Genomic DNA, 14,585 nt, shown 5'->3' with positions numbered 1-14,585 from the left:
AAACATTTTGTCCTTGTCACAAATAAGTGTTTTCCCCCTGTCTCATAGAAAGCCTTGTTGCCTCATACCCATCAAGGACTTCCCTGGGATTCCCTAAGCCTTTTCTTGAAGCTATCCCCTAGAATGTCCTGGAATGTCCCAGAATGTTCTAGAATACAAACATGCTTGCAAATTTGCCTGAGTTTCTTAAAATCCGCACAGGTGAACAACCCACAGCTTTTCTAGGCAATGTGGCAGCTTCATTGCACATCCAGGTTTTGAGTTGGTGATTCTCACCCTACTATAGAATCGTGCATAGACCATGTCAGCCCCCTACATGTATATCTCCAGCCATCACCGCATCAGTGCACACCAACCTGACTTTTGATTTCCAGTGCTTGCGTTTCTTTACCTAAGAGATTTCTATGGCTTCTAGAGCCTTCTCTGCCCAGACTACAAGAAGCAGAAAACTAACGACCCTTAGGAGCTCCCCTCAACCAAGGACTGATGAGAGATGGTGTGTAAATATCTCAGCTCCCTTGGCCCTCAGTGGGATCCTCCAAGGTATGTTCTATGTTGACGCTCAGAGTTTCCCTAATAGGATTAAGCTCCAGGCTCCTCTAGTAGTACCTGGTGTGATCATGCTCTGTTTACCGGCTGCCTCCTCTCCACCATTCCTTTTCCATCCCCATTTAGTACTTTTTGAGACCTTCTTCAAAATAAAGTTCAAACCAAACCAAAGTTTTATTTCCTGAAACTAAAGTTAAACAGGTGATAATCATATCAGCCACTTATTTACCAGAATCTGTCTATCCCCCGGGTACCCTTAGACATTTGACATGAACCCCATGTCACCCTGTCAGGAGCCACCTCCATTTGATAGGTGAGAACACTAAGGGTTAGAGTGGCCCTGCCCAGGGTCCCATAGCAGGTAGGTTGGATTAAAACTGGCTCTTCTCACTATACCTGAGGCAACGCTCTTAATAGCAGGAACTGGGGCTCAGTGCTTGTAGTTTAGCTGCTAGGGCGCCAGCCACATACACCAGAACTGGCAGGTTTGAACCCAGCCTGGACCAGCTAAAACAACAATGACAACAACAACAACAACAACAAAACAGCCAGGCGTTGTGAGAGATGCCTGTAGTCCCAGCTACTTGGGAGGCCGAGGAAAGAGAATCACTTAAGCCTGAGCGTTTGAGGTTGCTGTGAGCTGTGATGCCACGGCACTCTACCCATGGTGAGATAGTGAGACTCTGTTTCAAAAAAAAGCAGGAACTGGGGTCTGTGTTGCCTCTGTTTCTCCCCAGGCTGAGGGCCCAGTGCCTGGTAAACAGGAAGAGGCACCCAGCCAATAAATACTGAAGTGCACAGTGATGCTAAATGAATCTTTCTACATGTATCATCTAAGACAGGCATTATAATAGCTCCAGAAATTGACTATTATCATCCTCATTAATTTACTTCATGTTATTACTATTATTTTTGAGACAGAGTCTCACTTTGTTGCCCTTGGTAAAGTGCTGTGGCCTCATAGCTCGTAGCAATCTCAAACTCTGGGGCTGAAGAGATCCTCTTGCCTCAGCCTCCCAAACAGCTGGGCTATAGACACCTGCCACAATGCCTGGTTATCTTTTAGAGATGGGGTCTCTATCTTGCTCAGGCTGATCTCGAACTCCTGAGTTCAGGCGATCCACCCGCCTTGACCTCCCAAGGTGCTAGGATTACAGGTGTGAGCCACCACACCGGGCCCATCATCATTATTTTATAGAAGAGGACCCCAAGGGGAAAAGTGACCTGCCCAAGAGCACATGGCCATTGGATGAAGCCTGAGCTGTTCACCAGCCAACCATAGGGATGGATGACGGTGGTGAAGGAGTGAACAAAAGCAGAGAGGAGGAAGGAGGCAGAGCTGTGGCTTTTCCCACCACCAGCTGGGTGACAACACATTGTCCCATCTTGGAAAATATTTCTGTCACACACAGGGTAAATGGGTCTATTCCCTGTGAATTATTTGCTAGCCAGCAGCTTCGACTGCCTGCTCATTAACACAATTAGAAAAGTATCAAAGAAGCCTCTGACTCCTGTCTCCAGGAACCCAACTACATAACTTGGAAATGACTCTTTATTACGTCTGATCAAAGGCTCATTGTTCAGTAATTAGAAATCATGGCCTCTCCCTTCAGGCTTTTGGCTCATAAACAACAGTTGGACAAGAATTTCACTTGGGTTGGACCCAAAACCTAGGCGGAGCCATTCGCTCTTATTTTCCTGCTTCAATGGGGAAAGCAGCAGGAGGCTGTTTTTTCTCTGGGAGACTCACTGGTTCCCCTGCTTGCAGCAAAGAGTGAGAGAAGGAACAATATCAAAGCCGGCTTCTGCCTGAGACAGGGCAAGGGCCTCAGAGACGAACATCAGTGCCAGGTCCAGGGCCGAGTGTGTGCAGAATCCCCGGTCTCTCATTTAGGCTCCTCGAGGAGAAAGTGGAGGGTGACCAACATCTAACCTTGGAGATCACAGACGGAATTGACCATATAAAGACTGCTCTGGTCAGAAAAGGGTGGGCAGAGGAGGTTCAGCCAGAATACCATGATTCCTTCATTACATCATTCAATAAATATTTATTGAGGACCTACTAAATGCCAGCACCCTGCTAGGCACAAGGATCAGATGACAAAAAAAATACAATGCCTGCTCTTAAAGACATTCCAGGCCAGTGCGGGATGCTGGGCCTTCCTGGAAGAGAAAGTGAGGTTCAGAGTCAGAGAGGGCATGCGTGCTCCTGGGGAAGAGGAGGCAGGTAGGGGCAGAGGCCAGGCAAACTTTGCCTTCAGAGCTGAGAACAGAAATGTCTTCATCCTTTGAGAGAAACTCTGGAGAAACGCTGCAAATCTGGAATACAACATGTTGATCTAACTCCAAGCCCCGTCTTTCTTCTCGTCCTCAGACTCGCATGTACTTGACATTGGCACCCACAAACAGGAAGTCCTAAAAGAAACAGGATGGGACAGCATGGTCAAGAGCATCATCTACTTCAAAAAGATACATCTGCGATTTCAAGGGAACCCATGTCTTGAGAAACGCAAGCTCTGACAGATACCTAGGTCAGTGCATAAATCACCAATGTGCCTTGGTCCCCAAGGTCTCCATAAAGCACAGCTTTTGCCAGATGCCTTCTCCAAGGCAGCGATTTATCTGTCATTTCCAAAGCCGCTGCTTCCTGGCAGGCCTCTAAATGTCCTTTATATCACCTAAATTTTCTCTCCCTGCTGAGTAATGTAAAATCCTGAGTTGCTGGAGTTTACCTCCTGCTCTTTTTTACATCTCCAGCATCCAGAGAGGCAGGAATTCTGAACTCAAGACCAAGTCTAATTCTTTCTCACAGTGATCAATCCAATGCCTTTGGTGGTCAGAGAAATTGATGGACAAAGTTGACCGCAAAATTCTAATAAATATGATAATATACAATAGGTTTTTTTTTCCCTCTCTCTTTTTTTTTTGAGACAGAGTCTCACTGTGTTGCCCCAGGCTAGAGTGCTGGGGTATCAGCCTAATTCACAGCAACCTCAAACTCCTGGGTTAAAGTGATGCTCCTGCCTCAGCCTCCCAAGTAGCTGGGACTGCAGGTGCCTGTCATGACACCCAGCTAATTTTTCTATTTTTAGTACAGATTACATGGGGAACCACCATGCTCCGCTAATATATAATAAATTTGTTAATCACTTTCTATGTGCAAACATTGAGCTAGAAGCTATCCTACTTGGCCTCTAATCTTTACAAAAGCCCGATAAGGTTTGGGCTACACTCCATTTTACAGAGGAGAAAACCGAGGCCAGAGACCAACTGAGTGAATTGTCATTCGGTCTTTGCTTTGAACATGATCTGTCTGACTCCAATTGTAAACACGCAACAGTAGTTAAGTATTGTGTATCTCAGGGGCCAAAAAAGCTTTGGACCTTTGTTTCTTAAATATAACAGTTGATCAGTGTTTAACATTCCTAACCACTTTGCCCTTCATTCCTTTTAATAGCTATTATTTTATGGATGTTGACGGTGTCCCAGGCATAACGCAGCATCTCCTGATCCTCATGAGTCTGCCTACCCAGGCATCTCACCTGAAAAGATAACTGAAACTTGGTGTGCAACAAAGGACCGCTTTGGTATAGTAATAAGTGTAGTCTACTTGGTCAGAATAGTAGTAAGGATAGTGAAAAATCAGACATATTTCTTGGTGTTAACACAGTCAAGTAAATTATCATCCATCTGCTGGAGGGGCCTGTACACAGCTATTAATGTTGGGGGGAGGAAATTAGTTTGCAGCAAGGGAACAAGACTAAGGGTGATGCTAAGTTAAACCAAAAAAAAAGAACAAACAAGCGTGCGCAACAAAAAAAACTTTTTTTTTTTTTAAGCTTCAAAAAAATGCACTGGAAGGAAGTACACCAAAATTTAAACTGTGGCTGCGGCGGAGCAAAGGGTTTATGAATAATTTTTTAAATGTAAATATCATTATAATATTTATTTTAAATGAGGAGGGCATACCAAAATAGAAATTTAGAAGAACATTTTGGAACTTACAAATGGCTTTTAGAACCTGACCAACATGGGCTTGCAGTATTTTCAAAATGAGCTCATCTTGAGGTTCCCTCAGGTGCCCCCCAAGGGTGGAAGGCAGTGTTGGCACAGGGCTGTGTCAAATGCCCCCTGCCCCAACAGAGGTGCCATTTCTGAAGGATATGCAGGTGACTTTGTAGCATATAGCGATGCCTGGGAGCTTCCTGCCCCAGCCAGGCTTTGCCAGCTGCAGGGCTGGGCTGGGCTGGTTCCCACCCATGACTTATGGCCTGCAAACCTGCCAAGCTAACCAATACCCACGCCTCAAATCCTCTAAGACCCCACTCCTCAAACCTACTGACCTGATAGATCTGGAGAGCAAGGTCATAGAGGTGGACACGCTTCAGCAGAGGGAGGGGCAAGCCTATGATCAGTTTATCTGGAAGTTGAAGCATAATGTTGAGAGAGATTTGTTAATAAACAATAATTATAGAGAAATTTTTTTGCCTTCTGCAAATTCTATACGTAGTGTATTCCCATTTAATGATCACCAAAGACTATCAGGTAGGTGTAATTATTATTCCCATTTTACAGATAAGGAAACCGAGGAACAGTGTGGCCAAGAGACTTGTCCTAGGTCATGCAACTAAAAAGTGGCAGAAGTGGGATTCAAACCCAGGAATTAGAGTCCTGGAGGGAGATAAAGGAACCTCAATGATTCTACCTCACAGACAGGCTACAGACACTCCTAGAGAAAGGACTTGCCCACAGTCACACAAGTCCCAGCAGAGCCTTGTTTCCCAACTCCAAGTCCAACTCTCTTTCCACCAAAGAGCAGTTGTCTACTCTTGACTTGAAAAAATCCGTAACGATTCTTACCGTTGACCTCGCGGTAGAGGGTATTGAGAAAGTAGTAGTTGAGGAATGCTTCTAACAGCTCCATCTGGTGGGAAACAGGAGAGGTTCATTATGACCACCTGGGCCATCTTGCCCACCAGCAAATAGCCACACAGCCACCCTGTGGGTACCGTGGGTCTGTATGTGTTGACATAGCAAAAGGCTTGAAAAAAGCATGTTACAGATGGATACCTACATCATGCTACTATTTTATAAGATAAAACTATTTTCAGATGCACATTTATATATATGCAAATGATAGAACAATTTTAATAGGCTGCAAGCCCTAATATCTTTCCTCTAGGAAAAATAGCAAGGTTTGACTTTGTCTTGAGCCTTACCTTTAGTACATAACATTTTTGCAGCGAGAATGTTTTCCTAAACTACCTGTGTAATTTTTTAAAAGGTTAAGTAAAAATAAAATGGGTTTCCCTACAAAAATTATGAAACACAACTTTTAACACCCACTATATGCCAGACAGAGGGCTCAAGATTTGAATCTAAATTTTTTTTTTTTTGAGACAGAGTCTCACTTCATTGCCCTTGGTAGAGTGCTCTGGCATCACAGCTCACAGCAACCTCTAACTCCTGGGCTCAAGCGATTCTCTTGCCACAGCCTCCTGAGTAGCTGGAACTACAGGTGCCGGCAACACTGCCTGGCTATTTTTAAAGACGGGGGTCTTGCCCTTGCTCAGGCTGGTCTCGAACCCATGAGCTCAGGTAATCCACCCACCTTGGCCTCCCAGAGTGCTAGGATTACAGGGCTGAGCCACCGTACCTGGCTGAATCTAAATTTATCTGGGTCTACAGTTCTAGCTTTTTATTTTTTTTAAAATTTTTTTCCTTTCTTTTTTTTTTATTGTTAAATCATAGCTGTGTACATTAATGCGATCATGGGGCACCATACGCTGGTTTTATAGACCATTTGACACATTTTCGTCACACTGGTTAACATAGCCTTCCTGGCATTTTCTTATTGTGTTAAGACAGTTAAATTCTACATTTACTAAGTTTCACATGTACCCATGTAAGATGCACCGCAGGTGTAGTCCCACCAATCACCCTCCCTCCACCCATCCTCCCCCCTCCATCACCTCCCTCTCCCCCTTCCCCCTATTCTTAGGTTATAACTGGGTTATAGCTTTCATGTGAAAGCCATAAATTAGTTTCATAGTAGGTCTGAGTACATTGGATACTTTTTCTTCCATTCTTGAGATACTTTACTAAGAAGAATATGTTCCAGCTCCATGTAAATATGTAAACATGAAAGAGGTAAAGTCTCCATCTTTCTTTAAGGCTGCATAATATTCCATGGTGTACATATACCACAATTTATTGATCCATTCGTGGATTGATGAGCACTTGGGCTTTTCCCATGACTTAGCAATTATGAATTGGGCTGCAATATACATTCTGGTACAAATATCTTTGTTATGATGTGATATTTGGTCTTCTGGGTATATACCTAGTAGAGGAATTATAAGATTGAATGGCAGATCTATTTTTAGATCTTTAAGTGTTCTCCAAACAACTTTCCAGAAGGAATGTATTAATTTGCATTCCCACCAGCAGTGTAGAAATGTTCCCTTTTCTCCACATCCAGGCCAACATCTCTGGTCTTGGGATTTTGTGATATGGGCTAATCTTACTGGAGTTAGATGATATATCAAAGTAGTTTTGATTTGCATTTCTCTGATGATTAAAGATGATGAGCATTTTTTCATATGTCTGTAGGCCGTGCACCTGTCTTCTTCAGAGAAGTTTCTCTTCAAGTCCCTTGGCCAGCCTGCGATGGGATCACTTGTTCTTTTCTTGCTTATACGTTTGAGTTCTCTGTGGATTCTGGTTATTAAACCTTTGTCGGAGACATAACCTGCAAATATCTTCTCCCATTCTGAGGGCTGTCTGCTTGCTTTACTTACTGTGTTCTTGGCTGTGCAGAAGCTTTTTAGTTTGATCAGGTCCCAGTAGTGTATTTTTGAAGCTGCTTCAATTGCCTGGGGGGGTCCTCCTCATAAAATACTCGCCCAGACCGATTTCTTCCAGGGTTTCCCCTCCACTCTCTTCTAGTATTTTTATAGTTTCATGTCTTAAGTTTAAATCTTTAATCCTGTGAGAGTCTATCTTAGTTAATGGTGAATGGTGTGGGTCCAGTTTCAGTCTTCTACAGGTTGCCAGCCAGTTCGCCCAGCACCATTTGTTAAATAGGGAATCTTTTCCCCACTGAATGTTTTTAATTGGCTTGTCAAGGATCAAATAACAGTAAGTAGCTGGATTCATCTCTTGGTTCTCTATTCTGTTCCAGACATCTAATTCTCTGTTTTTGTGCCAGTACCATGCTGTTTTGATCACTTTTGATTTATAGTATAGTCTGAGGTCTGGTAGCGTGATTCCTCCTGCTTTGTTTTTATTTCTGAGTAATGTTTTGGCTATTCGAGTTTTTTTCTGATTCCATATAAAATGAAGTATTATTTTTTCAAGATCTTTAAAGTGTGACAGTGGAGATTTAATAGGGATTGCATTAAAATTGTACATTGCTTTGGGTAGTATGCACATTTTAACAATGTTGATTCTTCCCAGCCATGAGCATGGTTATGTTTTTCCATTTGTTAACATTTTCAGCTATTTCTTTTCTTAGAGTTTCATAGTTCTCTTTATAGAGATCTTTCACATCCTTTGTTAGATAAACTCCCAAATATTTCATCTTCTTTGGCACTACTGTGAATGGAATAGAGTCCTGAACTCTTTTTTCAGCTTGACTATTGTTGGTATATATAAAGGCTACTAATTTATGAATGTTGATTTTGTAACCTGAGACGCTGCTGTATTCCTTGATCACTTCTAAGAGTTTTGTAGTAGAATCCCTGGTGTTTTCCAGATATACAATCAAATCATCTGTGAAGAGCAAAAGTTTGATCTCTTCTGACCCTATATGGACACCCTTGATCACATTTTCTTCCCTAATTGCGATGGCTAAAACTTCCATTACAATGTTAAAGAGCAGTGGAGACAATGGGTAGCCTTGTCTGGTTCCTGATCTGGGTGGAAATGATTCCAATTTAACTCCATTCAATATGATATTGGCTGTGCATTTGCTGTAGATGGCCTCTATCAGTTTGAGAAATGTCCCTTCCATACCAATTTTCTTAAGTGTTCTGATCATGAAGGGATGCTGGATATTATCAAAAGCTTTTTCTGCACCCATGGCTCAGTGAGCAGGGCGCCGGCCCCATATGCCGTGGGTGGCGGGTTCAAACCCAGCCCCGGCCAAACTGCAACAAAAAAATAGCCAGGCGTTGTGGCGCGGCGCCTGTAGTCCCAGCTGCTCGGGAGGCTGAGGCAAGAGAATCACGTAAACCCAAGAGTTAGAGGTTGCTGTGAGCTGTGTGACGCCATGGCACTCTACCCGAGGGCGGTACAGTGAGACTCTGTCTCTCCAAAAAAAAAAAAAAGCTTTTTCTGCATCAATTGAGAGAATCATATGGTCTTTGTTTTTTAATTTGTTTATGTGCTAAATTATACTTACAGATTTACGTATATTGAACCAGCCTTGAGACCCTGGAATAAAACTGACTTGGTCATGATGTATAACTTGTTTGATGTGTTGCTGGATTCTGTTTGTTAGGATCTTGTTGAATATTTTTGCATCAATAATCATTAGTGATTTTGGTTTATAATTTTCTTTTCTTGTTGGATCTTTTTCTGGTTTGGGGATCAGAGTGATGTTTGCTTCATAGAACGTGTTGGGTAGTCTTCCTTCTTTTTCTACATTTTGGAACAGGTTGAGTAATATAGGTACTAGTTCCTCTTTAAAGGTTTGGTAGAATTCTGACATGAAGCCATCTGGTCCTGGGCTTTTCTTTTTAGGGAGGTTTTGTATGGTTGATGCTATTTCCGAACTTGATATGGGCCTGTTCAATATTTCCACTTCATTCTGGCTAAGTCTTGGAAGGTGACATGCTTCCTAGTATTGTTCAATTTCCTTCAGATTTTCATATTTCTGAGAATAATATTCTCATAATATTCATTAAGGATTTTTTTAATTTCTGAGGAGTCTGTTGTTTTTTCGTCTTTGTCATTTCTGATTGGTGAGATTAGAGATTTTACTCTTTTTTTCCTGGTTAGGTTAGCCAAAGGTTTATCTATTTTATTGACCTTTTCAAAAAACCAACTTTTTGATTTATTGATCTGTTGTATAATTCTTTTGTTTTCAATTTCATTTAATTCTGCTCTAATTTTGGTTATTTCTTTTCTTCTACTGGGTTTGGGGTTGGAATGTTCTTCCTTTTCCAGTTGCTTGAGATGTCCCATTAAGTTGTTAATTCCTCTCTTTCCATTCTCTTGAGGAAGGCTTGCAGTGCTATAAATTTCCCTCTTAGGACTGCCTTTGCGGTATCCCAGAGGTTCTGATAATTTGTGTCTTCATTGTCGTTTTGTTCCAAAAATTTGGCAATTTCCTTCTTAATCTCATTTCTTACCCAGCTATCATTCAGCATAAGGTTATTTAACTTCCATGTTTTTGTACGAGTATGCAGATTCCTGTTGTTAACTGAATTCAACTTTTATTCCAGGTGGTCCGAGAAGATGCAAGGAATAATTTCTATTCCTTTAAATTTACTGAGGTTAGACTTGTGACCTAAGATGTAATCGATTTTGGAGTATGTTCTATGGGCTGATGAGAAGTATGTGTATTCAGTTTTGTTGGGATGAAATGTTTTGTAGATGTTTGCTAAATCCAAACGTTGGATGGTTAGGTTTAAATCTAAAATTTCTTTGCTCAGCTTCTTATTGGAGAATCAATCCAACACTGCCAAAGGAGTGTTGAAATCTCCAACTATTATGGAGCTGGAGGAAATCAAGTTGCTCATATCTGTTAGAGTTTCTCTTATAAATTGAGGTGCATTCTGGTTGGGTGCATAAATATTAATAATTGAAATCTCATCATATTGAGTATTACAATATGAATTGTAACAAATATGAAGTGACCATTCTTATCCTTCCTTACTTTTGTTGGTTTAAAGCCTATTGTGTCTGCAAATAGAATTACAACACCTGCTTTTTTCTAATTATGATATGCCTGGGGGATGTCTTATTTGGATTGAGTTGTGCTGGGGTTCTGAAACTGTCTGCTATCTGAATTTCAGAATCTCTTGGCATGTCTGGAAAATTTTCTTTCATAATTTCATGGAGAATGGCCTCTGTGCCTTGTGAGACCACTTCATCACTTTCAGGGATTCCAATGAGGCAGATATTCGCCTTCTTCAAATTATCCCAGAGCTCTCTGAGAGAATGATCCGTTTTTGCTCTCCATTTCTCTTCCTCTTTGAGAGTTTGGGAGCGTTCAAAGGCTTTGTCTTCAATGTCAGAAATCCTTTCTTCTGCTTGCTCCACGCTGTTACTGAGGGATTCTTCTGTATTTTTCAGATCTTTGAGGGCTGCAAATTCTTACTTCAGTGCGTCAAAATTTTTGGTGGTTTTGTCTTTAAATTCGTTAAATTCTTGAGACAACTTTTGAATTGCTCCTCGAATTTCTAATTCCAAATTTTCCTCCATTCTATTAATCTTGTTTGCAATCCAAATTCTGAATTCGATTTCTGACATCTCGGCCAGCTGTTTATGAATGGGATCTTCAGTTACATCTGCCATATCTTTCCTTGGTGGTGGTGGGGGGGGGCGTTGATCTATTCTAGTTACTCATGTTACCAGAGTTTTTCCACTGATTCCGTCCCATGATTGTTTTACACCGTTTGATTTTTCCCCTGGAGCTTTGTCGAGGACCTATACAGTGCTATGGCCTGAGAAACTGGGGACCTGTTTGGTGTGATGGGGCTAAGTGGTTCTGTCTTGTTTTCAGCTGGTCTCTGTTCAACCCTAGTGAAACAGTTACTCTGTGTTGAAGTCTCGGCTGTGGAGAAATACCAGCAATTAAGTCACCCCGCCCCCCACAGGCAACAATTAGAAAAGGAAAATCAAACCTTCCTACAACCACACACCCAGGGCACCACCTGAATAGTCCTCAGGTGATTGGCTCAGTTCAAAAGGTCCAAATCAATCGTCTCAGTCAGCACCTGTCTCAGGTGGGAGAGTTTAAAAGGTTTCCGGCAACCAGATCACAGGGGTCTGGTGACAACTCAGATATGGCTTGCCCCGGTGCTCCATGGAGTCAGGAGGACCCACTCAGAAAATAGATTAGTCTGGAAGGCTGATGCCTCCTTCCCCACCTTGTACCTCTGTCACACCCAGTCACTGATCGCCCCGCAGGGCTGTGACCCAGTTGCCTCTAGTGAACAGATACTCCAGGTATTTGCACCTGCCTGAATCACAAGGAAATCTATTTCTGCTCAGCCAGGCCATTGCACTCTGCCTATAGCCAGCAGGGGAAGATGAGGCCTGACAACCTGGGTGCTTGATGGAGGCTGGGGGGTGTTCACTCAGTTTCAGCTCTGCCCCGATTGATGTTACTGACAGAACAGAACAGAACAACTTTGTGGGAATTTGTTTCTGACCCTGCTAAATTCCCCTGCAGAAGAGAAGTTGTTTTGAGTTCCCAGAGCCTGCACCTCAGGCCCTGTCTTTGCTTCTGCAGGTTTGTATTCGGTTAGCTGTCAGTTCTAGCCTCCTGCCTTCCTTTGTCTATAGGTTGATGATCCCCTGAGGGCCGGGTGCATCTTAGGCTCAGTAAAGTGGTCCTCTGGGTCAGCCCCGCACTGGGAACTTCCCGGCTCTGCGGGTGCATTTCTAGTCCCCGCGCTCCATCCAGGCTGGTACTGCCTCAGGCATCACAGGGCCTGCATTTCTGTCCCAGATCTGTTCCGCAGTGGTTGCCACCTGAGAAGATGCCCGGCCTCCTCTGGTTGCCCAGGGAGACGGGGGTGTGGCTTCAGAATATCCAGGAATGAGCCCTATTGTTGCCAAAAACGGCTGCTGCTCTGCGTCTCAGGGCACCGCCGTTCCGGTGTGGTTCCCTCTCAGCTGACCATCCTCTCCTCACTCCCATGCCACAGAATCAGCACTGACCAGCTGCAATCTAGGCCTTGTCCACACCCCTTGAGAAATCACCCAAGAATCTGGACTCCTGGGGGACAGGCCTCCAGACCTCAGAGTGAGAGCACAGGGGAGTGCTGGGAGCTCAGAATTGCAGGTAGACAATATATAGTTTTATACAGTTTTATGCCTGGCAGGAGAATGCTGTGGCACCCTAGTAGGGGAGGTAGGTCCAGTTTTTAGGGGTTCTCTCCCGTGGAGTGTAGTGGGAGGACCTTTGAACTCTGCTTGTTTGTTTGTGGGGCACTCTGAGCTGTTCTCATGGGGCAGAGGACTCCCATCTGCTTGGTGATGGATTTTGTACCTTTTGTTTGTATCCTTGGGGTTGCAGCTCGCCTCAGCAGGGTTGATGTGCATTCTTCAATCTTTTCTCTTGGTGCAGCTCTAATCCACCAGGTTCCTTGCTAAATTTCTGTCCTTTAACTCTCCTTCTGGATGGGAGCCTCTGTGGAAAGCTGGCTCCAGTCCCTTCTGCCCTCCTCAGTTCTTGCTTTTTATATTTCAGGTTCTGAAAACCCAATAGGATGAATTTTTGTGAGCTTTACATTGGAATGTTTTGTTTTATAGAGTATTTTTTTTCATGCTGTACACAGATACAATACAATTGTGTCATCATTTGCTTCATCCTTTATTCCCTGGAAGGGGGCATCCTTGAGGTCCCTGTGGGCAGTGTCTCTCCCCACAGTTTATGTGCTTGTTCCCACTTCATAAGTACTTAGGAAAAGTCTGGGAATCAGGGCAGAGGAGGCCAGTGTCATTGGATGGTAAGAGAAAAGACAGCTATTGCCAACTAAAGGCTGTCTTCCTATTCTCTCTTTTCAGAAAGCTCTTCTTTATTGCTTCGGCCCACACTGATCTTCCCATTCTCTTTTCTCCTTTTGCATCATTTCACTTTTTTCCTCCTTGTTGAAATCACCTCTTGGTTTTGACTGCCCAGCATTCAATTTATCTTGTTTTAATAGCAGCGTTCCTATCTTTGGATATAGCTGAATGCAGATCCTGGCTTCAGGAGTGTAGATGACATCCATGCTTGGTGGATGGGGCTTGTCCAACATCTGGCCACAGGGATTGGCTTAAGAATGGGCACGTGACTACGATTAGTTCAATGAGAGCTGGCACAGATAGCACAGAGGGTTTTGTTGTTTTTTCGTTTCTTTTTAATGAGACTATAGGAAACTCTTAAGTTTGCCAGCCAATTGAAGAGCCTCCTGAAGGTAGAGCAGAGAGGTGGACACTTTTGGTACACTAATTTGAGCCCTTGGACATAGCTCTGCCTGAAACCTCCAGTCTTAGTTTTCTGGTTACTTTTTATTTTTTAGTTATATAATCCTATACATTCCTCCTCTTGGCTTAAGACAATTCGAGGTAGCCTTTTTGTTCCTTGCAGCTAAAAGAATTCTGTTCAATAAATGACTTAATTATATGTTGTCTCATATTAGGATATAACTGCTCCTTAGTCCCATGTCTTAAGCTCTTGAGAGCTTCTGCACGTCCATAGGTCAGCAATCAGCTTGTCACCTTTTATGTTTCCTGTTATAGGAGCCATAGCAATTGCTTAAGACACACCTTAAATTGATATTCTAATCATTCTAATCATGTCATAAATAAAAACAATAACTTACATTGAATCCTCCAACTTTGGATTCCTTCAGCTCCACTTGTACCCTATAATGGATCAGAGAAGATTCAGTGATGTGGGCATTGGACCCATGGGAAGTCTTAACCAATGTAGGAATCAGCAAAAATTAGGTGGCACTGGCTTTAGAAGGTGGGAGTGAGAGAGATGGGATTGAGTAACTAAAACCAATGATGCAATGATACTGGGAAGACTATCAGAGAGCAGGTGAGGCAGTGTAGAAGATCTCAATATTTATCATTTCAGGAAGTTAAAGTAGCTATGTTTGACATTCATAGATTAAGAAAACACAGCATTAGTATGTTCTTTAGAAACTTGAAAATTTGGGGGACAGGACCAGTGAGGAAAATGAATTGAGCCAACTGGGGTGAAATTTAAGCATCCTTTCCAAATGGGGGGACCCCCACATGGACAGGAGGATCTCATCATGCCCCCACCCCTGGCTGTGGGGTGCAGACATAGCCCAGCTGAGCACCCC

General features: G+C 43.0%; 1 protein-coding gene across 1 annotated transcript in view; it reads right to left on the bottom strand.

The window, feature by feature from the left end:
• Nucleotides 1–991: 991 nt before the first annotated feature.
• LBP (lipopolysaccharide binding protein) overlaps nucleotides 992–14,585 on the bottom strand; it is a 32,612-nt gene continuing 19,018 nt past the window's right edge. The window contains exons 12-15 of the mRNA XM_053574292.1: nucleotides 14,094–14,136; nucleotides 5,410–5,473; nucleotides 4,893–4,969; nucleotides 992–2,964 (exon numbers count right to left, since the gene is read on the bottom strand). Coding sequence (XP_053430267.1) covers nucleotides 2,920–2,964; nucleotides 4,893–4,969; nucleotides 5,410–5,473; nucleotides 14,094–14,136 — 229 coding nt within the window. The 3' untranslated portion in view covers nucleotides 992–2,919. The remainder of the gene's footprint in view (nucleotides 2,965–4,892; nucleotides 4,970–5,409; nucleotides 5,474–14,093; nucleotides 14,137–14,585) is intronic.

The sequence above is a fragment of the Nycticebus coucang genome, chromosome 21 (assembly GCF_027406575.1).
Source record: "Nycticebus coucang isolate mNycCou1 chromosome 21, mNycCou1.pri, whole genome shotgun sequence".
NCBI classification, from domain to species: domain Eukaryota; kingdom Metazoa; phylum Chordata; class Mammalia; order Primates; family Lorisidae; genus Nycticebus; species Nycticebus coucang.
Note: the sequence above shows the minus strand (reverse complement) of the source record. Positions and strands in the feature narration are given on the sequence as shown.